General features: G+C 35.9%; 1 protein-coding gene across 1 annotated transcript; it reads left to right on the top strand.

Moving 5' to 3' along the window:
• Positions 1 to 546: 546 nt before the first annotated feature.
• Positions 547 to 22,702, top strand: GORAB (golgin, RAB6 interacting). Its single transcript, XM_061185733.1, has 5 exons — positions 547 to 793; positions 9,740 to 10,091; positions 12,337 to 12,438; positions 14,823 to 14,963; positions 21,463 to 22,702. Exons 1-5 carry the CDS (start codon positions 547 to 549, stop codon positions 21,920 to 21,922), a joined length of 1,302 nt encoding a protein of 433 aa, XP_061041716.1. The 3' UTR covers positions 21,923 to 22,702.
• Positions 22,703 to 23,293: the final 591 nt, after the last annotated feature.

Genomic DNA, 23,293 nt, shown 5'->3' with positions numbered 1-23,293 from the left:
GAGGAATTTAGACATCCCTTAGGAGAAAGGTTACAGATTAGCGAGAATCTTTCACAAAATCGAAGAACCAACTCCCAATCAACAGAAATCTAGGAGTCGCTACAGCCTGGGGGAGACCTGGCTACGCTGTTACACGTGTCTGTTCCCTTTCCACTATTATACCCCAGTCCTCTGAAATGATTCTTTATAATTAAAAGCCTAAATCTGAACATTCTTGAGTCAACTTGCGGATGATTTCAGTGCAGTTTTGGAAGAAGCCTCTACAAGACACGCAGCAAAACCCTCCACCACCAACACGTACAGTGCTCCGCCCCAGTAAATTCAGAGGGCGCCAAGAGGCAGCTCTGTCCTCCCTTTTCCGCCACCGACTCGTAGTCACTTCCTCACTGCCTGTTTATCTCCACCTTTATTTCCATCGCTATTTACCCCTTTACCTCTTGAAGCGATAACCCAACAAGCATAGGAGACAGGGAGAAAGAGCAGCCAGGTCAGGGGAAACGAATGTCTGCGAGGCCACGATTTCTTCATGCAGTTTGTCCGGCACTGATGGAGAGAGCCTCGAAGAGAGCCGGGTCCTGCTGCAGGGGAGAGGGGGCCTTGCGTCCAGAGCTCGATGCGCTGATTGGTTGGTCAGCCGCGGCAAGGGAAGAACCCGGATGTGCCTGGGTAGCTGTGTTGGCAATTGGGGCTCTGAGGTTTGGGCGTTCTAGGCGTGCTGGCAAGTCGAGGCGGATGGCGCAGGGTTGGGCCGGCTTCTCTGAGGAGGAGCTGAGGCGACTAAAGCAGACTAAAGGTAAAGGGACGGGTCTGCACAGATTTAATTCTTGGGTCTGTTAAGGGGAAGGGGCGGGGCTGCAGTTTTTGAGGGGAAGGGGGCGGGGAAAAGGGTTATCTGTGTTAGGGGAAGGAGCTATAAGTGGGAGGAGAGGATTGAGAGGGCGCCAGAAGTGGATGTACTTGGAGCCACGGCTGGGGGAGGGGGGCGGGCACAGAGGACGGGGGTCTACTTTTAGAAAAGAGACTTCAGGCATTTATTTCAGGGATTTGACTTTTTCCGGTGAAAGGAAGGGGACTTGGGAGAGGAAGTGACCTATTAGGAGGATTGCTGCATAGATCAGTGGTTGGAGGGTTGGGGTCTGAGTAAAGGAAGGAGAAGGGGCACACACCATATTAGATTTGTGATGAATTTATAGAAGCAGGCAATGATTGGGAAAAAGGAGCACAGGAGTCTGAATAAATGCAAAAAGTTGGTGCTTTTCATAAGACATCTGGAGTCTTGCTTTCACTTGCCAGGTGATTTTTGCAGTTCTTTCCAACTCTTGAGAGTCAGCAAACCAAAAGGGTCTTTGAGAAGTTAGATGTGAAATATCTAGCTACCTATCTATGCCTCTGTCCATCCATCCATCCATATCTACTGACTTTAGTGTAAGCTAAAATTTTGTGCTTCCTTCTCCAGCTTTTTAACGTAATCATTGAATGGACTTGTACTATTTTGTTATTTTTAATGAAGAAATTAAGTTTGCTGATACTTTGTGAGAAACTCTTGGTGATATAAACTGTGCTTTGATTGTGGTTGAAATTTCGTAAAGTTCTGTATGGTGATCCTGGTAATGCACACCACTTCTGTGAGCTTACACCATTCTTGGTGCCATAACTTACACATTCTGGGAGAAAATTAAATAAGCTCTGCCATGCCTTTAATTAGAGTATGTGAGAAAATTGGATGTTTTCTCAGGTAAGCTTGTGCATTTTTAGCATGGTTGTGAAAATAATCTAGGGCTGACAAGTGGAAAAGGAAGTAAATTTGTAACGTAAGGCCAGTGTAGATTATGTAGATCGAGGAAATTTTGACTGGCCCAGAGGCCTTTAAAAACTATATCATAAAAGTTACACTACACTTTGTAATTAACTGACATTCCCATGTTCAGATGTATGGAGTACTAGTACTCCTGCTCTGGTCTGACCAGAAGTTACGGGTATCAGCTTCTGCATTAGGGATGCTGATATGAACAAGGCGTCATCCCTGCCTTCAAAGAGCTTATAGTCTAATGAAGAGAAAAACTATAATATAATGTGATAGTAGATATTGTACAAGAGTTTGCTACAGAATTAGCAGGAACTTTACTGTGCTGGTGGTTGGGTGGAGCTTGGCAAAATTTCACAGAGATTATGTGTTAGCAGAGGTGAGTTTGCCAGGGGAAAGAAGACTTAATGTAGAAGTCTAAATTAAACATTGGATTCATTATGTGGAAGTATGTTTCTAAATAGCTTTGTAATTTGGCATAGAGAGGGGGTGGAAGGACCTTAATTTAAAGACCTGTCATTTCAGTGAGAGGTTAGAGCATAGACGCAACTCACGAGTCTTTGACCACCTTAAGAAAACATCTCAACATCTTTGTATACTCATAGCCAAACACAGTGATTGGTATATAGAAGATCTCCCAGCTCTGCCTCTAAATCTTTTTGTCTTGGAGTTCTTATTTATAAAACTAAAACAGCTGAATCTTTAATTTTTAAGGCTCCTTCCAGCTGTTCTCCAGCCTTAAAAATATATTTAAATGATCTATGAAGATGGGGTTGGTTGCCAGCAAAAATAAATACAACACTACTCTAGAGAAACCCATATGGGCATTTGGGAAAGTCAAAAAGTTCTTAATAATCTTGTTTATATTGTTTATAATATTAAAAAGCTGGAAACAACCCAAGTGTTCATTAACAAGGGAGTGGATAAATAAATAGTGGTATAATCATCCACTGAGCTACTATATAGCTAGTGGGAATATATGAACTATAGTCACATGTATTAACATGTATAAATTTCATATACTTAACATATGAAAAGAACAAATTGCAGAAGAATATATACAGTCTGATACCGTTTATAGAAGTTCAAAATCATACAAAGCAGGTATATTCTTTTAGGAATATAGGAAATATATAAAGAAAATCAAAGGAATGAAACACAAAATTCGGGATGGTGGGAAGGCAAGGGAATATGAACAAGAAGGGGCAAATACACTTTCAGAAGTACCGATAATTATGAAATCAGGTTAAGCCAAGTTAAGCTGCAGTAACACATATCCCTAAAGTATCAGTTGTTTGAAATAATAAAGATCTCTTTTTCACTCTAGTTTCATGTGTTCCATGGGTTGACATGGTCACTACACACCATGATTTGGTATTGTCATAGGAGTTCACCATGGCAGGAGAAGATTGAGAATTGAGCATTGGCAATTAAATGCTTCCACCACTAAACGACAGGTGTCACTCCTACTTATGTTTCATTTAGCAAAAGTAAGTCGTATGACTTGGAGGACAGGAAGTAAAATTATCTTGTGTGTTCCAAAAGAGGGGTAATGTGTCAATCCTTGAACATCAGTTATGTCTCCTGTAGTCATGTTTTATTAAACTGTGTCATGAGTTTTTATAATTCATACAAGTTGGATGTGTATATGTAACAGAGACATACATATTATTTAATGTATAGTTTATTTCGTAATGAAAAAAATTGTACATAAATAGTGCTGGCAATTTCTAGTTAAAGAAAATATGAGTTCTTTATTCTTTTTTTTTTTAAATTTTATTTATTTTTGGCTGCATCGGGTCTTCGTTGCTGCGTTCGGGCTTCCTCTAGTTGTGGCAGGCGGGGCCTACTCTTCATCGCGGTGCATGAGCTTCTCATTGTGGTGACTTCTCTTGTTGTGGAGCATGGGCTCTAGGCGCGCAGGATTCAGTAGTTGCAGCATGTGGGCTCAGTAGTGTGGCATGCGGCTCTCTAGTTGTGGAGAACAGGCTTAGTAGTTGTGGCACACTAGCTTAGTTGTTCCATGGCATGTGGGATCTTCCTGGACCAGGGATCGAACCTATGTCCCCTGCATTGGCAGGCAGATTCTTAACCACTGTGTCCCAAGGGAAGTCCTGAGTTCTTTTTTCTTGATACTAGTTCTTTGCCAGTTATATTATGAATATCTTCTTACAGTATGTAATTTATCTTTTAACTTTTATCTTCTAATGAAGAAAATAATTTTAATATGGACAAATTTGTTAGTTCTTCTTTTATAGTCAACATTTTCTGTGTTTTAAGAAATTAGCACCCTACTATAAGTTCTAAAAGATATTAATCCCTATTTTCAATTAAGAGTTTTTAAAAATCGTTTTTATTATAAGCTGTAGCAGATTCAAAACATTGCATAAAGAAATGTGTTTCTGATGTGTTTTAAAGTGTTGATTTGACATTTAAGTCCTTAATCCATTTGGTGAGTGTTTTGTTTGTTTTTATATGGTATGAGGGATAGATCTGATTTCATCTTTTCCATATAGATAACCATTTTTTCCCCGGGTCCATTTATTGAAGAGATCCCACCTTTCGTTGTTGATCTGCTATGCTACCTCTGTTGTATACCAGTGCTTCAAACATGTATGAGCTTGTTTCTCTGTTCTTTATTCTAATCCATTGGTCGTTTTATCTATTCCTGCACCGATACCACAGTGTTTTAAAGTTTTGCAGTATTCCTGATAGCTAGTAGTCTAGTCCCCTTGTTCTTTTTCTTTGGAAGTTTCCTTGCTATTCTTGAGCTTTTACCCCTTCATATAAAAATTTTGTGATTTTACCAAATTTCATGGAAAACCCATGAAAATTGAGAGTTGAAATTTTTATTGGAATTGCATTGAGTCTTTAGATCAATTTGGGGAGATTTCACATTTTCACATTGTGAACACTACCACTAACACAGTATGTGTCTTCATTTATTTAGGTCTTCTTTAATATCTTCTAATAAAATTTTAGAATTTTTCCTGTAGAGGTTTTGAACACTCTCTTGCTAGATTTGTTCCTAGATACTAGATAATTTCTAGTATTGAAATATCTTCTCTTTAATTATGTTTTCCAATTGCTGCTGACATATGAAGAATACAAACAAGCCAAAAGAAAAATCAACAAAAGATATGAATATATATTTCTTAGAAAAGGAAATATGAAGAGATGCTTATCACCATCAACAAACAGAATTGCAAATCAGGACCACAGTGAGACACTACTTCATACCCATTTGACTGACAAAAATCAAAGTCTGATACTATTATATATTGAAGAGAAACTGCATCCACAGGATCTTATACATTGCTAGAGAGAATGCACTTTGGAAAGCAATTTGCCGTTTCTCCTAAAGTTATACTTTATGACACAACAGTTCTTAGATGGTATCCAAGGTAAATTCTTGTACCTATACAAGAGGAGACATAACAGCAATATTCACCAAAGCAAAAACCTGGATCCAATCTAAATGTCCATCAAAGGAAGAAGATGAATAGACTCTGGTTTATTAATACAATAGAATATTATACAGCATTAAAATTGAATGGCTGAAACAACATGAACAATATGGATGAATATTGGCAATATCATATTAAGTTAAAGAAGATTACCTCCACCATGACACCCTTTATATAAAGTTAAAACAAACTAAAATTTTGAAGAAATATTTGTAGATGCAGTGTGACATAAAAAGCAAAGGAAAGGAATGATCAACACATGATTCAAATGATGGTTGTCTTGGTAGGAGAAAGTAGAGCTTAAAGGATATAGAACAAAGTTCACAGACTCAGCCTGTTGGATTGATTTAACCCAGATATGTGTGTCTTTTCATTTTATTTTTCCTTTTTTGGATTATCTAATCTTTAAATTTCTTTTTAAATTAATAGTGGTGAAAATACTTCTAGTTCACTTCTCTTCCCAGTATATTCCTATTGCCCTTGTTTTTGGATCAGACCAAGTGCTAGTTCAGCATTGAATTGTGAGCAGAAGTGTTATGTCACTACTGGGTCAGAGCAATTAATTGCTGAACCAGGACCTTCCTGAGCTCTCTTCTCACCTGCCATGGGAGCTAGCAACACTAAATGGCTGTGCAGTCAGCCTGGAGCCCTAAGAGACTGATCAGCAGAAAGCTGCTGCTGGCCTTCAGTTGGCACGTGGCATTAATGAGAAATAAACCTTTGTTGTTTGAAACCACAAAGATTCCAGGGTTCTTTGCCTCTATAGCATAACCTAGATTTTCTTGATTGATGCAATTACCTATATTTTACATAAAAATCTGAATTTTTCTGGTGAAAAATCAAAATGTCTGATAACACTGACCTAAATTTTTTAGTGACAGCTGCCATTTTTAATGGCTAGAGGTGGCTATGGATTGCCCCCTTTAAACTGTACTTGTGCTCCCAGTTTACCACAGTCTTCTGGATACTTGCAGCCCCCAATATAAGTATGTAAAACAGTATGTTCCTTTTCTTTCCAGTTCTTCCTAAAAACCTAATTTTTTTTAAGAGCAGTTTTAGGTTCATGGCAAAATTATGAGGAAGATACAGAGGTTTCCCATATACTCCCTGCCCCCACACGTACATAGCCACCCCCATTATCAACATCTTCCACCAGAGTGGCACATTGGTTATAACCTACATTGACCCATCATTATCACCCAAGTCTATAGTTTACATTAGGGTTCACTCTTGGTGTTGTACATGCTATGGGTTTGGACAAATGCATAATGTCATGTATCTGTCATAGTATACAGAGTATTTTCACTGCCCTAAACATCCTCTTTTCTCTGCCTATTCATTCCTTCTCTCCTCAGTCCTTAGCAGTCACTGATCTTTTTACTGTTTCCATAGTTTTGCCTTTTCCAGAACGTCATATAGTTGAAATCATACAGTATATAGCCTTTTCAGATTGTTTTCTCTCACTTAGTAGTATGCAGTTAAGGTTCCTCCATGCTCTATGTGGCTTGACAGCTTATTTCTTTTATTTTTAGCATTGAATAATATTCCATTGTCTGTGTGTACCACAGTTTATCCATTCACCTACTGAAGGACATCTTGGTTGCTTCCAGGTTTTGGCAATTATGAGTAAAGTTTCTATAAACACCTGTGCTCAGGTTTTCGTGTGGACATGAGTTTTTATTGCCTTTAAAATACCAGTGAGCACGATTGCTATATCGTATGGTAAGAGTATGTTTAGTTTTGTGAGAAACCACCAAACTGTCTTCCAAAGTGACTACCATTTTGCATTCTCACCAACAACGAAAGAGTTCTGGTTGCTCCACAACCTCACCAGCATTTGGTGTTGTCAGTGTTACAGATTTTTGGCCATTCTAATAGTTGTGTAGTGGTATCTTGTTTTAATTTGCATTTCCCTGATGGCATGTGATTTGGAATCTTTTCATATGCATATTTGCTGTATGTATATCTTCTTTGGTGACAAGGTGCCTGTTAAAGGTCTTTGGCCCATTTTTTATTCAGGTTGTTTTCTTACTATTGAGTTTTTGGAGTTCTTTGTATATTTTAGATAACAGTCCTTTTTTATCAGAGGTGTCTGTTGCAAATGTTTTCTCCCAGTTTGTGACTTGTCTTCTCATTCCTTTGACATTGTCTTCCACAGAGCAGAAGTTTTTAATTTTAATGAAATTCAGTTTATCAGTTATCTCTTTTATGAATAGTGCCTTTTGGTGTTATATCTAAAAAAGTCATTGCTGTTCTTGAGATCATCTAGATTTTCTCCTGTGTCATCTTCTAGGAATTTTATAGTTTGGAGTTTTGCATTAGGTCTATAATCCATTTTGAGTGAAAGGCATAAGGTCTGTGTCTAGATTTATTTGTTTTTGCTTGAGGATGTCCAGTTGTTCCAGCACCAGTTGTTGAAAAGAATATTTTTATTCCATTGTATTGCCTTTGCACCCTTGCCAAAGATCAGTTGACTGTATTAATATGGGCCTATTTCTGGGCTCTCTGTTCTATTACATTGATCTCTACTCTGTTCTTCTGCGGATACCCACTGTAGCTTTATAGTAAGTATTAAAGTCAAGTAGTGCCAGTCCAGCTTTGTTCTTTAATATTATGTTGGTTATTTTGGGTCTTTTGCCTCTCTGTATAAACTTGAGAATCATTTTGTCAATATCCATAAAATAACTTGCTGGGATTTTGATTGGTATTGCGGTGAATCTATAGATCAAGTTAGGATGAACTGACATTGACATCTTGACAATGCTGAGTCTTCTTACCAATGAATATGGGATATCTCTCCATTTATTTAGTTCCCTGATTTCATTCGAGTTTTGTAGTTTTCCTCACAGATCTTGTACATATTTTGTTAGATTTATACCTAAGTAATTCTTTTTTTTTTTGAGTGCTAATGTAAATGTTACTGTGTTTTTTATATCAAATTCCACTTGTTCATTGCCGCTAGGAAAGTAATTGATTTTTGTACATTAATCTTGTATTCTGTAACCTTGCTATAATGACTTATTAGTTCCAAGAGTTTTTTGGTTATATGTTTAATTCTTAAGTGACCTGATTTGTTGTTTGGGAGTTTAAAAGTTAGCATTTTTAACCTTATAGGTAGGTTCTGTGAAAATACAAAATAAAATGGAAGCTGCATTACTGACTTTCAGAGGGATATTAATAATTCAGCTAACAAGTGTAACTGAAAGGTAAGCAGGCTCAATGACATTTTCTGATGGTGTGAATAAAGATCAGTAGCCAAGAATAAGTTTCTGTTGCAAGATATAGTACTCTGCTTTGTGTTTCTGTCTAAAGTCAACAATAACATTTTACTTTTGATTGTATGTCTTTGAAAATATTTTCTTTAATTCTTACACCAACTCCATGAGTTAAGTAGAGCAAGTACATTTTCAACCAGTTTGACAGATGAAGAAACTGAGGTATAGAATAATTAATTGACTTGCCTAAGGTTACTGAGGTGTGGAGAAAAACAACACCAGAACTTTGACTCCAAAGCTTTTAACTCTCCTTTCGGAAATTTAAATATTAAGCTTATGTTGTTTCAAAGGTCAATATGCAGGATTTTAAAAAACCCATTTAGTTCATTTATAAGAACTTATCATAGTTTCATTTCTCAGGCATTTTGTAAAGAATATCTCTTACAGATCTTATTAAGTATGGTATGAATGTGAGTCAAGATTCTCCAGTTGTCTGACCTACAAGGTTAATACTGGTATGGACAATCCAAAAAGTACAATAGAAGTGTTATCATTTAGTTCGTAATGCTTTTTAAAAAAATTTCTCCCGATTGTTTTATCTTCCTCTATTGCTTTGCTCAGGCTGCTATTAAAATTAACTTGCATACATTGATTAAAGGCTAACTACACTTTGGGGAACACAGCCCTGGACTGTTTGGAAGATGAAAGAAAACAATTTAGGGTTAACTAGCATTCCTAAAATTAAGAGACTTCATTCAGCTATACTTTGTGTATCATGTCTACCTATGTATCAAATTACCCTAAGATCTGTTAAAATTTAAGAAAGGTGAAGCCCATTTGAAAACAACCACCATTTTATTTCAGAAGAACAGACAGAACCATAAATCAAATTTAAGACATATCAGAGAATTCATTTGTCTAACCTACTTTGGTCATATTAGATTCTTCTGGCAGTTAGCAAATCAAGTTGAAACCTTGCTTTGTATTCTAAGGCCTACCTCACAGACTAATGGACTTCCCCAAAGATAATTGAGAACTAAGGTAGTTTTTGTTAAATATTAATGGTATGATCGGAGAACTGTCAAAACTCTGCAAGAAGATGGCTGTTTTTCCCTGGGATCTTAAGAAAGAGAAGGGGAGAAAAACCCTGCAAAATTATCAGAGTTTAATGTTAATGCTTTATTTTCTTAGAGAAATTATAAGTATTTGCTGCTCACACAAAGGAATTTTTCTCCATTCTCTTTTTTATATAGATCCATTTGAACCACAGCGGCGTCTTGTCCCTGTGAAGAAAAGTCGACAACAACTTCAGCGAGAAAAAGCCCTTCAAGAGCAAAGCCAAAAACTTGGACTTCAAGATGGATCAACCTCATTACCTCCAGAGCAGCTGCTTTCTGCACCAAAACAAAGATTTAATACTCAAAGACCATGTTCTTCTCCCCCCACTCCCCCTACACTCACCTCTCCTATTGGTGATGGAAAACCACAGGGTATTGAAAGTCAACCAAGGGAACTAGGACTTAAGAATTCCCATGAAGGTCACAAAAATGCTGAGGTTCTACCTCCAAAACCAGATTGCAAATTGGAAAAAAAGAAAGTGGAATTGTTAGTAAGTCTATATATCCATGAGACTTTTTTCCATTTTACCTTTTTTTTCCCATTGGGCTTTGAAGAAATACAGTTTTAACATTTTGTTTGTCTTATATTCTAACATAGAAATGTAATGAATGAACTATTGAAAAATAGCTACCACCTAAATATAAGTAGCAGTGTTACACACTTCTTATGTTTTATGTTATTTAGTCTTTACAACAGTCTTACAATGCATGTTCATTATTTTCACTTTACAGATGAGATATCTTGGACTCAAAATATACTGTATTCCCAAAGGGAATACACCACTAATAAGTAGCAGAGGTGGGGTTCGCATACAAGACTCTGGATCCAGAGTTTATGCCCTTTACACTCACCAGAACCAGTTCTTACATGCATAGTACTCCTCCCCAAATTGAACCCATTCTTTCAACTTCCAGATTGCATCTCCATTGGACCAGAAAAGGCTACTTCTGAAGAGACATGAAGGGATGGTCAAAGGAAAGAGTATTGGAAATTGAGAGGACTAATTAAATAATTCAGCTGCATCATTAGATTTCTTTATTTAATGTGTTTGTATTAGAAACCACCTCCAGAATTTGGTTTAGCCACATTTTTGTGGAAATTACCATTCTATGACTCGTGAATTCTTATAATCAGAATTTTTTTTTATTATATAGTTTATGTTTGAATATCCACTCTTTATTTCCTCCTGATTTATCACTCACAGGGAAGGAAGAATGGTATTTGTTTCTGTTTTCCATTTTCCGAGTCTTTCTTTTTCAAAGTGTCATATGTTTTTTCTCATCTCACCTATTTTTCCAGTCTCTGCTAATCCAGATTCTGTACTGAGTTTTAAGTGTTTCCTGCCCACCAGGGGTTTACAGCCAAGAAATCATTTTGACAAGAGATAGAAAGCCACATGAAGTATGAGACCCAAATTAAACAAGTGCATACGTTTAATGTCTTAAGTGTAGTTTACCAGCAAAGTCCTGAGACAAGTTGTTGGGGGGGATGTGTAAATTAAGCTGGAGAATTTAGACTGAATGTCATCAGGAAAATTATTCTCTTTTTAGGTACTTGAGAAAATATTCATAGAAGACATATAATCTCAGGAACTGTTGTTAAAACGGAGAAATTCTGAGGCTCTAAGAGGGGGAAAGGAAAACTATATACTAGAGAAGGTCAGAGATGACGTTTCACTTTTCTGAAAGAGGCACAAGATAAGCCAGAAAATAGTAGAGAATTAAGGAAGTGAAGAAGCACTTGGAAGGAGAAGATGTCTGCCTAGTGAGTTCCTTGATGCTGTAATACACCACCAAGACCCCTGAAGGAGAGATGCCCTGATAAGAATAATGGTTAGAGAAAATCCAGGTGTCACTGTTGCACACCATTTGGGTGCTGGGTGAGCTGGAACTAAGGTATCTGGGGAGGAGGTGCCTGCAGATAGTAAAAATGAGAGAGGACCAATGCCAGCACTAAGGTGGAGGCTGTAGGAATGGAGAGAAAAGGTTAATTTTGCAAGTGGTTACTAGGTCTGGGAATAGAGTTTTTTGATATAATGGCTGTGAGAAATGACAGTAATAGGAACAAATAGCTTTGTCATTACCTTATGTAATTTGAGTTGACATTAAGTTCATGAATTTACAGGAAATTTTAATATATTTCTTTTAGAATTGGAAAGATTGGAAGACAATTCACGTTTGCAGATCTTTGGAGTTTTTCTTTAGCCCAGCATTCAAGTCTTAGTTCATAGTGTTTCACTCTGTTTAAAATGTTTAAGAGCTAGAAAGAAGTGAGCAAATTGTAAGAGAATGTATGAAATAAACATTGGTTATTGTGCTAAGGGTTATTACATGGTGAAGATGTGTATTATAGAAAACTATAAAAGATATGAAATTAGTTACAGAACAACTTATTATTTTGCTTTCTATTTTGCATATAACACATGATTAACTTAAACAAGTTTCTTTGTACTCCTAAAAAATGCCATAGTACTCTGGCTTCCAGTTTGGGTTCCTAGATTATATATGTATAATGGATTTCAAAGGGCCAATTTATATAAGCCTTCGTTACTTCAAATCATAGTCTTTGTTCCTATTAGAACAAAATGATGAGCTACAGATGGGTTCTTTTTAAGGGGACTTTTGAAAGAAAATATATATAATCTGGTTGATTAAATTTTATACTTAGGAACTGAGACTGGTAAGATGTGAGCGGGGTTTCAGAAACTCACTTTTATACTTTTGCTCCCTAGGCAAGGAAAATCTCGTTGGGAAGTCCTCCAACAAGAACAACGGCTAATGGAAGAGAAAAATAAACGTAAGAAAGCTCTTTTGGCTAAAGCTATTGCAGAAAGGTGAGGCACCTGAACCAGGAGAGGTTGTTTGTAACCTGTAATTAGTTTTGTCATGTTTTATATTTATTTTCCTATGTCTGTTCTAATAAATGGCATTTTCTCTACAGCCATTACTTTTAAGACCTACTAAACAAATTATGCTTTACAAATGATACTGAAATTACAGTCTTAATTTATTAAGGAGGGCTTTTTAAGTATAGATTATAATGTATTTATGAATACAGGGGCAATTAAAATTTAAGGATCATCATCAGTGTTTTTAGTTTTAACCATCTACACATTCATAAGGGAGCAGTAAATAGCTATCAACATAAGTAAATTAGCAACAAATGCAGGTTTTAATTTTCACATAGGCCTTAATCATCTGACACGTAGAGGAATAAGATTATTCCACATAAGTGACTTATACACCCACAAATCCTAATTGTATTTTCTATGGCCATTTTACTTAAATAACGTATCCTGCCCCCACTGATAAAAGATACATGATATAATTTAACTTTTTATCCATGACTGTGGGTCACCATTATGAGCATTGTCCCATACTGTATACAATTCAGTTTTTCTCTCACCTTCCAGAGTGAGCTTGTCAGCGATCCCTTTTCCTTTACTGCACTGTACAAGCCTTGAACAACAACATTCCTATTTGAGCCACTTTTCCCATCCCTCACCCACTCTTCCCTCTTTTAGTTTCTAGTGTGCTGTGGCCTTAGGAAACCAAGCTCAGTCAATAAAGCAATGATTGAGAATAGTGAGAACTAAATGCAAGCAAGTATTCAGAGGCATTTTCTTTTTAGATCTCCAGAAAAGTCTGGCACAACTATTACTCATTAAAGCTGGTGTATGTGTCAGGGGGAGAGGAAAGAATAGGGATGGAGAGAAAGGCACGTGGGTATAAGAGTAATTCAGGATTTTATCTGCCAAAAGGATATATGTATTTGAAAATAATGATTTTTTTTTTCTCTTACTGGTACACCTTGATCTTTCATGAAGCATAGGAAATACTCAACTTACTGAACTTATGTTTCAAGAAGAAAAACAATGTGATTATTGAAAAATGATTATTGAAAAGCATTTTAGTAGTCTTCAGTTTGGAAGAGGTTGGGGAGGCTGTTTACTCGGGATTTTACAAAAAGATTTACAGGCTCAGCACTTACTCTTCTCTACGTGCTTTTGATTTAAGACAGAAAGTATTACTGTAGACAGAAGTTTAAGGTAATATAACCTGATTAGATTGTTACTAAATGGATAGTGAATCACTTGAAGTAAAAAGATCACATGGTTAACTTTTCTGGGCAGAAAATAAGGGTAAATGCATAATGGAGTAGAAATCAGGAGAATGTAAGTTGCAGTATAGTGGTTTTATTGGGAGTTTTATTCTCCTGTGAGAATGTGTATGAAATTTTGAAATGAGTGGAATTGTGATTAAAGGTTGGCTTTTGTATTTGTTTATTCTGTTTCTTAAGTAGCTGATGTACTTGGGGTTGGAGAGAAGGCTGAGGTTGCTTTTAAGCAAAGGAACAAAAAGAGTGTTTGGTTTTGAGCCCCAGAAAGAAGAATTTTGAGGACCTGTAGTTTTCCTAGAGAAGAGGAATCAAAGAAGTGGGGAAACGAATCTTAAGAAAATTAAAACCGATTGACATATACGTGCTACTATATATAAAATAGATAACTAATAAGAACCTATGGTATAGCACAGGGAACTCTACTCAATACTCTGTAATGGCCTATATGGGAAAAGAATCTAAAAAAGAGTGAATATATGTATATGTTTAACTGATTCACTTTGCTGTACACCTGAAACTAACACAACATTGTAAATCAACTATACCCCAATAAAAATTATTAAAAAATAAATAAATAAAACCAAGTAGATGTTCTCAGACATATAAAGAAATGATGTTTAATGTAGGCATCTGTTCTTGGCGTCCACTAAGTATCAGACAAATGAAAGTAGGCTTAGCAAGAAGAGTTTAAGGTTGGAATTTGGAAAGCTGTGTTCAGTATTCCAGCATATCCGGTTCTCTATACAGATACATCCTTTTAGTGCTTATTCTCATCCTTATGGAATGAATATAGGCCTATGAGTGAACTCTCTATTGGTATTTTTTTTTAATTACTTTTTTTCTTGTGTATAAAAAAGTATATACTAACATATAATTTGGACTAGTAAGGAGGAAAACTGCAAATGCAGTTTTAGAGATATACCAAAATGTTACTAGCATTTGTTTTATCTCGATTTTTCTGTTTTTTTTTAAATTCTTAAAAATTACACATTATAATCATATTGTATATACAGTAGCTTGCTTTTTTCACTTATATTGTGTATGGATACATGATTTTAAAATGTTTTTATTTTTCCACTCATATTCCTCATTTTATAGATCTAAAAGAACTCAGGCAGAAACCATGAAACTAAAGAGGATCCAGAAGGAGTTACAGGCTTTAGATGACATGGTGTCAGCTGACATTGGAATCCTCAGGAACCGGATTGATCAGGCCAGCCTTGACTATTCATATGCTTGGTAAGTTGGGGAAATGGAACTCTGAACAAGGAGTTTAATTTAGTTAACGTTTATTGCTAGCTAGGCCAGGGCATTTATATATATCATCATTAAGCCTCATAATGACCCTGTTAGGCACTGTATTTATTCCAGTTTTATACTAAATCAAGCATCTCCTTTTTGAAGTCTTCCTTAACTCTGCCCTACCCATTAACCTTGTTTATATCCCTGTTAGAGCATTTCTTGCATTATTTATTTACATTTTAGTCTTTCCTGCTAAACCATCAGCTGTTTAACGTTTGAGACTCTTTAAATGTCTAAATGACTTGCCTCAGAACTCTAGGTATTATTCTAACACCAAGTCTATGCTCTTTCTTTTAGAAATTTTGATGATGTGAGATGGTATAGGGACTAGCCTATTTCTCATTTCAGTTTTCATCAAAGAAAGGAGATCTAGTTTATTTTTTAAAACCTTTGAGTATTTGAAAGAAAATACCACTCTGTCTTGAAAGCTTGAAGTTTTTTCTTTTCTTTTTTTTTTTTTTTTCAATTATACTCTATATAAAATGGTTTGCTATCATGTGTTTCCTTGGTTTCAATGATTGGCATTTTTTTAAAGAGAAAAAATCATCATTGCATATTCTCAAAACAAACTAACACATGTAAAGAATTACATGAACTTTGCAAACAGATAAAAGCAAAAAATTAAGCCCAATTTCAGGGTTTTCAGTCCTTTCTACGTTGCTTTAATCATCCTGGTTTGTCTTTTTTCACAAGGGAATGCTGTGTTAATGACTCGGTTTTGCATCTTTCTCTGTAACACTAGAAATCAATCAGAGTGCCGCATTAGTCCAGGGTAAACCACAGCATCAGAATGTTTATATAACAATTTAATAAAGCGGAAATGCTTGATTGTGGTTTTTAATTCACTGTTTATTGTTTAAGAAAGAGGTTTGTGGTGTGCTTGTGATTTTTGTAATTGTTGTTTGACCATATGCTATTAGACCTAATGGGTTGCTTTTATTAATTAACTGTGTAAATTAATGCCATCAGTAGCTGATAACTGGTGGTTCCATTTCTATTAATAAGGTCATTAAGGAGGTGACCAAGATTTTATTAAGATTAAACTAAGCCTAGATTTTTAGCACATTTTATTCTCTGTAACTTAAGTTTGCCAGAGGAACATTTTTATGCCTTTGTAGCTCCTTAAATGAATAATTCCGGTTATTCTGGATATCTCCACAGAAAAATCATTTGATCGTGTTTTAATTTCGTCCTAGGGGAGGCTGGAGAGGATGCCTTTGTACATTGAAAATTATATAAGAAATGTCATAGTTTTAGCCTTCAGAGAACCGCAAAGAAGGTGGGATTCTGGTTAAAAGAGAAGACATCCCATAGTATATGAATATTTTTAATGACATTTTAGTACATTTTTATATAGTAAAAAGATTTTATATGGTAAATTTTTACATCTCTTAAGCTAAAGATGACAGTTTATCATGATACTAGTATTGACATAGATGTATGTGAATATCCTTATCGTATGTGTGAGGTTATTTTTAAAAACATAAGCTCTTGAGTTAAGTCAAAGAGAAGCCACTGACAATTTAGACTAGAACCAGGGTTGTATCTTGTTCATGCATAAGATTAAGACAATATTTTCTAAATTTATATCTGTGGTTATTAAGAAATTATAGATTGGTAATATAATATTATGGTCTAGATTTCTACTAGAAGGTAATCCCCAGGGCAGTCAGTTTCTGTGGTTCTGTGGGAGATTTCCTTGATTTTTTTTTTTTTAATAAAAACATTGTAGTTCTGTAGTGGCTGGGATGGTGCTCTGTCCACAAAATGTTCTTGTATACGAATAGGCCAGAATTCATCCTAAAATTGGTTTCTGTAGAGCAGTGTCAGGGTATCCACCTCTGAGGAGATGGCTCTTGGAGTGTCCCAGTGGAGAGAGTTGTCACTGCTGCTGCTGTTCACAGCTGTGATTACAGTGCTGCCATGTGCTGTGCAGACCAGCTTGTAAAACTAGAGTGGCTGCCTGTAGAACATTTCTTTAACCCTCAGTATACCAGGAAAAACAATGATCACCATTTGCCATCGATGTTTAATAGACGCTCCCATACGCACATGCACACATACATGTGTAAACATATATACATAAATTTTTAAGTCATTTTATGTATAATTTAAAGAAGTAAGAATAAAGGATTGTGGAAAACACCTTTGTCAAAAAATTTTGTATCAAGTAATGTTTGACTGCAAAAATTATAAAAAGCTAAAAGAATATCGTTATATCCTTTCAACCACACAGGATGGTCCAAGTACTTGTAAAATATTGTATGATAAAATTCTTCCTCTTGAAATTATTAATTCTAGGAGAATAACGTATTTCGTTTTTATCCTCAGAAATATATTTTTCACCCATTGATTCTTGAGTTTGAGAAAATTCATCTAGGATTTGTTTTTCTGAAGACTCATACTCTGAGATTTCACTTACATGATCAGTTTCACCATCTAGAATCTAGCCTGCCTCTGCATTTGTATTGATTTGCTAGGACTGCCATAACAAATTACCAAAAACTGGATAACTCAAAACAACAAAAATTTATTCTCTTATGCTTTTGGAAACCAGAAGTCTGAAATCAAGATGTCAGTGGGGTTGTTATTCCTTCAGAGACTCTAGGGAAGAATACATTCCTTGCCTCTTCCAGCTTCTTCTGGTGGCTGGAGACATTCCTTGGCTTGTGGCCACACTACTCAGTTCTGGGTCTCCATAGTCTCATTGATTCCTCCTGTTTTCTCTCAAAAGTTCCTCTGCCTTTTTCTTAAAAGGATACATGTGATTGCATTTAGGGCCCATCTGGATAGTCCAGAATAGACTCCTCTCAAAATCTTTAACTTAGTCACATCTTTTGCCATTTAAGGAAATGTTCACAGGTTCTTGGGATTAGGAAATGAGTACCTTGGGGGGGGGGGTCATTTTTTAGCCTCCACAACATGCATCTTTTGATTTGTCTCATAACTGCAAAATGTCTTCATCTGTCAATTTTCTTTGTCATTCTGGGTAGAAAATGAAAAGTAATAATTCTCATCTGAATAGTGAAAGCTAAGAGCAGATTACAAGTGTGGTATTTCCAGTCTTTTATACCTTATTTAAAGGTGATGTAATACTTTGGCAAAACAGTAAGGAAACTAAGCGATGATGATTTATTTCATTATAGTATCATCCTTTTAGGTCATTCCATCATTCTCTGTTTTCTTATTATTTTAATTTTTTTAGCATAAATGTGAATAATTGATGAGTAATGAGTAAATAATTCCTAGGGTGATGAAATGGCAAAATGTTTCAAGATATAGGAAAAAATATATTTCAACAATCCCATAGCGTATCTTAGGTTTATAAAAGTGGACCCATATAGTAATTGCAAAATATAATTAAAGTCTATTTTTCAAAATATAAGTAAATTTTCTCTTTGTTCTCTGGAATACTTCTAAGAAAGGATAAAAATTATATGTTGATCCTTACAAATAGTTAGAACTGCTCAGGAAAGAAACTGAAGAACTAAGTATTTCAGTGGACCCTAATGACATGCCAAGGGTTAACAGTGTTTTTAAAAAATTTCAGGGAACCAAAACCAAGAGACAGTTTCTAGAATCCTTTAAACAAGATTCATTAAGTCATTCAACATTCCTTTAAAATAATAAAACAATTCTATAATTACATTTCCAGTTCAATTTGTCTTACTGTGTTATGTATAATGCTCTTATTATTCTGTTCCAAAGTATGTCTTCATACTCTGATTTGGTATTATCCCCCAGACCCCCAGACTCATAGTGCAGTTTGTGAAACTAATCAATATTTTGAACATAAATCACTCCGTAAAAAAAAAATATATATGCGTGTTTCTGGCCAGAAGGACTTTAAATAAATAAACAAAATGCAGAATCTTCAGTGATTTATCCAGGGTGAAAGATCAATGGAAACCTAGGGACCTATTTGCAAATTTTAATTTCAATTCAGCATTCATGAGCCCAGTCAGTAAATCTTTACTAACTGACTTTGGCTGAGGGAGACCACAGACTTGCAGAGAAGGGAGGTTTGAGCTGGGGGGAGAGACAAGATATGTATACCTATAGAGAATGTTGTCAGAGCTCTTAAGCTTGATGAAAGAACATTCATAAACAGGATATGTTATAAAGTATGGAAATAAGGGATCCAGATACCCAACACAGCTCCTTTACAACAATTCTTTTAACATAGGGGTAATTGAAAAACATCTAGTTCTCATTCTTATATTTACTAGATGACAGTAAAAAAATGAAATATGAGAAATGAACATAATATAAATAAGTTTTCAAATATAAACACCAAGTCCTTAAATTGTACATAATTTTAATTTTAGATACATGTTTAGTGGTATACTAACAGTGCTTTTTTATTCTGGTGCTCTGAAGAAGAAGTTCTGTTTCTTGAATGCCTACCAGGCACTGGGCTAGACACTTGCCCTGTTTATTCTATTTGATGCTTAATTAACACTCCTATGAGGTGTTATTATCATCACCATTCTACAGATAAACCAAGACTTAGTTCAAGAAACCACCCCTGGTCACCATACTGGAATTTTCAGTCACTGCATGCCTTTTCTCCAGCCTCTTCCACAGGAACCTGGCTGTGTTTTGTATTCATGATGCTGAGCCTGGGACACACCTGATAAGAACAAAGATGGGAACTTCAGAACATTTAATCCATAGACTAAACTGGGGTGCATGGCATGGCCTGGCATTAAGAGTTCTGTTTAAACTGATACGAGTCAAACCAAGCCAACCCAGGCCCTCCCTCTGGAATTTTGGGATTGGAACACTGAGGGATTGAGTGGAGTGAATTTGATGTCAAGGCACAGGTGGTGGCCATATTGGGCTGTGAATATGATAGGAAAGCCTAAATGAGAGAAACTGTGGTTTCTCAGCATTAGCATGAGCAATAGCCTTTGATTCTGATGACATGCCTGTGAGATTGCCTCTTGTATCCTACAATAAAACCCATTTTTTACCTGAGTGAGTATGACTGAATATCTGCTCATTACATCCAGAAAAAGCCTTCACCAACGGAGGTACACACATAGTAAATGGCGAAGGCAGGTTTTGAACCCTGGGTTCTCTAAAAGCAAGGCCTTTTATTTTTTCACTATATTTCCCTCCAAGACAGAGAATCTTGCATAAGGAGATATACCTGTTTCTTTTTTGCTATAACTCTAGTATTAGAAATTATTTATTATGTTGAGTAAGGTAAGGCAGTCATAACAGGTAAGGCATCATGGCCTTCACAACTGTTAGTGGTAACTAAATAGAATAATTAGTTGGTAGGTAGGGGTCATCCTCTTTTCTGGGCAAAAAGAAAAGCAACGCATTATATGGAAAAGGCAAAAAAGAAGAAAAAAAGAAAAAGGAAGATTGCAAGGTGACTTCCAAGGGTTGTACCCTACTTCAAATAAGTCTGGCATTACCTACCTATGGAGTTTCTGTATATGTAAAAATAATAAACTTTTCTTAATAAAAGTCTAACAGTAGTCTGTTACAGAGTGGAGAGGGTGAAGACAACTTAACCTGGGGATTCTCAACTGGGGGCAGTTTTGCCCCTTAGGAGACATTTGGTAATGTCTGGAGACATTTTTGGTTCTCACAACCAGTGGGTGCTACTGACAACTAAGGAGAGAAAGCCGGTGATGCTCTGCACATCCTGCAATGTACGGGACAGCTCCCCACAACAAAGAATTACATGGCCCAAGTTGTCAGTAATGCTGAGGTTGAGAAACCCTGCTTAAACCTATCCTGAAGTTTTCTCTTCTACTTGGTGTTTACTTCTTACTCTCACCCAGTGTCATTGGGCTGGCTGTGCTCTGTCATTTCTGAACCACTGTCCATGTCCTTCTCCACCAAAATTTTTCTTCCTTTTCTACTCCATTAATCAAAAGATATAGATTTTCTACTTTCTCCATCTCTTATTATTTTATCTCTCATAAATTTAACCAGTTGTGTGCTGGAGCTGGCTTGCCCTGGTTCATGAGAGAGATTTTGTGTATCTCTTCCCAATTCTGTATTCAGTGGTGTCACATTGATAGCTTGAAATTGGCCATAGTAATAGTATTTTTACTACAGAAATTGATAAACACTACAAATTAGGGCTCTCCCCCACTGGAGCTAGCACACCACTGAATTAACCTCTCAGCCTGCTTTCATTCAAGCACCGCCTTGGAAAGAGGAAATGGGTGCCGAAGAATGTTGTTAGGTTAGGAGGGTCCAAATGTGCACGTTGTGGAAGTTTCAGCAGCAATAGCCTACTTTGTCTAATGTGTAGATAAGTGTTCGTAAAGTATTAATAGCCATATTTTCATTATATATATATATATATATATTTCCCGATTTTGGAGTTTAATTATTATTTCTAGGCCCTCCTTTGACTGTCTTCTTCAATGGAAAACTAATGGACCAGTCTTTGTACCTGTCCCTGCAGGAAGCGGTTTGACAGGGCTGAAGCAGAGTATGTCACAGCAAAGCTAGATCTACAGCGCAAGACTGAGCTTAAAGAGCAGCTCACTGAGCACCTTTGCACGATCATACAGCAAAACGAGCTCCGCAAGGCCAAGAAGTTGGAGGAGTTGATGCAGCAACTAGATGTGCACGCTGATGAGAAGACTTTGGAGCTCGAGGTGGAGGTGGAGAGACTGCTGTGTGAACAAGAAGCAGAAGTAGGGAAACAAGTGGTTCATTTAGAGAGGCCATTTCAGCCTTCTGGGGAGAGTATGACCTTAGGGTGTGCTAAAGAGAACAAAAAGCATCAAGACCAGGCTGCTTCCCCAAAGGTAGATGAACAGTGTGAAAGCTCCAGTAGCATTGCCCTTCTTGATCCAGACCAGCCAAAGCAAGAAGTGGAAACTACTGTAAAAGACATTTCAGCTGCTCTGACCACATGAGGTGCCAGTGTTTGTTCTTTACAACTAACATTCAGTAAACTGAACTTTCTGTTGTAGATCATGCCATGACCTCTGATAAATGCCTCTTCAAAGCAGTATTAATTTTTAAGTCCATTAGTTTTAGTATAACGTTTGAACATTCTAGAAAATCTCAGATTATGATAATTTTTTATATGGAGGCATAGTTCACCTTGATTTTGATCCAGTTCCTTCATTGTACGCTTACTACTGGGTGAAAACAAGTGATTTAAAAGGATGGAAGAAAAACTACATGGTTAATAGTGTTTTTAGACCCGGTGAATACTGAGAAGTAAAGTGAAAAATGAACTCAATACCTAATTGAACTCATTTAACTTCTCCAGGGAGAAATGTTGAGAATGAGAGCACTATTTTATGGAATCAGTAAAGAGACATAAAAGCTAACATGTGAAAAAGAAAGAATGAGGAACAACCAACAAAAGTAGTAGGTTGAATTATCTATTTGGCTCTCACTAGAGTTGTAAAACACAACTTGGAAGTTGTAGTTTATGAAAAGAACCAGAAAACTTAAACCAGCATCACTTTTGTTTTCAATTTGCCTTTTAAATGGCTTTAGTTTACAACCTGAGTTTTGGTTAGTTGATACACATGAGTGCACACACACACACACACACAGAGATAAACACATACCGTCGTATATAAATAATTTCACTATTAATATATTGTCTCTTCTTTAATCGGCACATTGATTAAATTTACCCTTCTGCAGGCTGAAAATAATATAAAAAAACTTATTGCTACTTTGGATTATCTAAAAAAGTTGATATATTTTCTTAAAGTTACCTCTAAGATATGTGTTTTGTATGTTGGATATAAATTATCCTGTCATAAAACATTTAAATTGTTAAAATGATGGTTTTCTTATTACTTCAATAGTTTGTTAATTACTGTCACTAATACTTGACCACTACATTGTGCTATATGTGAATGTGTAAATAAATATTGTAGTTTCATCACAAAATCTATGAATATCACATTAAATTGTGATCTATTTATCAGAAATTCCAAAAGTACAAATACTACATTTTAAGTCTTAAAGAACTATTATAAAAGAAGATAAGGACAAATGTAACATTGTATCCATAATAACTTCTGAAAAGTTGGGGACATACTATTTTTAAATGAGTTTGTTTGAGGGTATTACCTTCTAGTAATGCAGATGAACTTTGTATTTTTATACTATGTAATTTGAGTTGAATTTATAGCTTTCCATTACTGACTTCTCTAAGCAGAGGCTTTTATATAGATGTTTTTTTATTTATGAATTACATACATAAAAACGGAAAGCTTCATTGTCCAATACACTCTTATTTTTCTAAGGAATAAACGATT

This window comes from Eubalaena glacialis, chromosome 3, assembly GCF_028564815.1.
Source record: "Eubalaena glacialis isolate mEubGla1 chromosome 3, mEubGla1.1.hap2.+ XY, whole genome shotgun sequence".
Taxonomy (NCBI): domain Eukaryota; kingdom Metazoa; phylum Chordata; class Mammalia; order Artiodactyla; family Balaenidae; genus Eubalaena; species Eubalaena glacialis.
This window is presented reverse-complemented; position numbering and strand designations above follow the sequence as displayed.

Bases quoted from the DNA above. Each gene is read 5' to 3' on its own strand.
- GORAB (XM_061185733.1), top strand. From the start codon at position 547: ATGGAGAGAGCCTCGAAGAGAGCCGGGTCCTGCTGCAGGGGAGAGGGG. The intron at 10,092-12,336 runs GTTAGTAAGTCT...TTTGCTCCCTAG, and splicing joins GAAAAAAAGAAAGTGGAATT to GCAAGGAAAATCTCGTTGGG. The intron at 14,964-21,462 runs GTAAGTTGGGGA...CTGTCCCTGCAG, and splicing joins CTTGACTATTCATATGCTTG to GAAGCGGTTTGACAGGGCTG.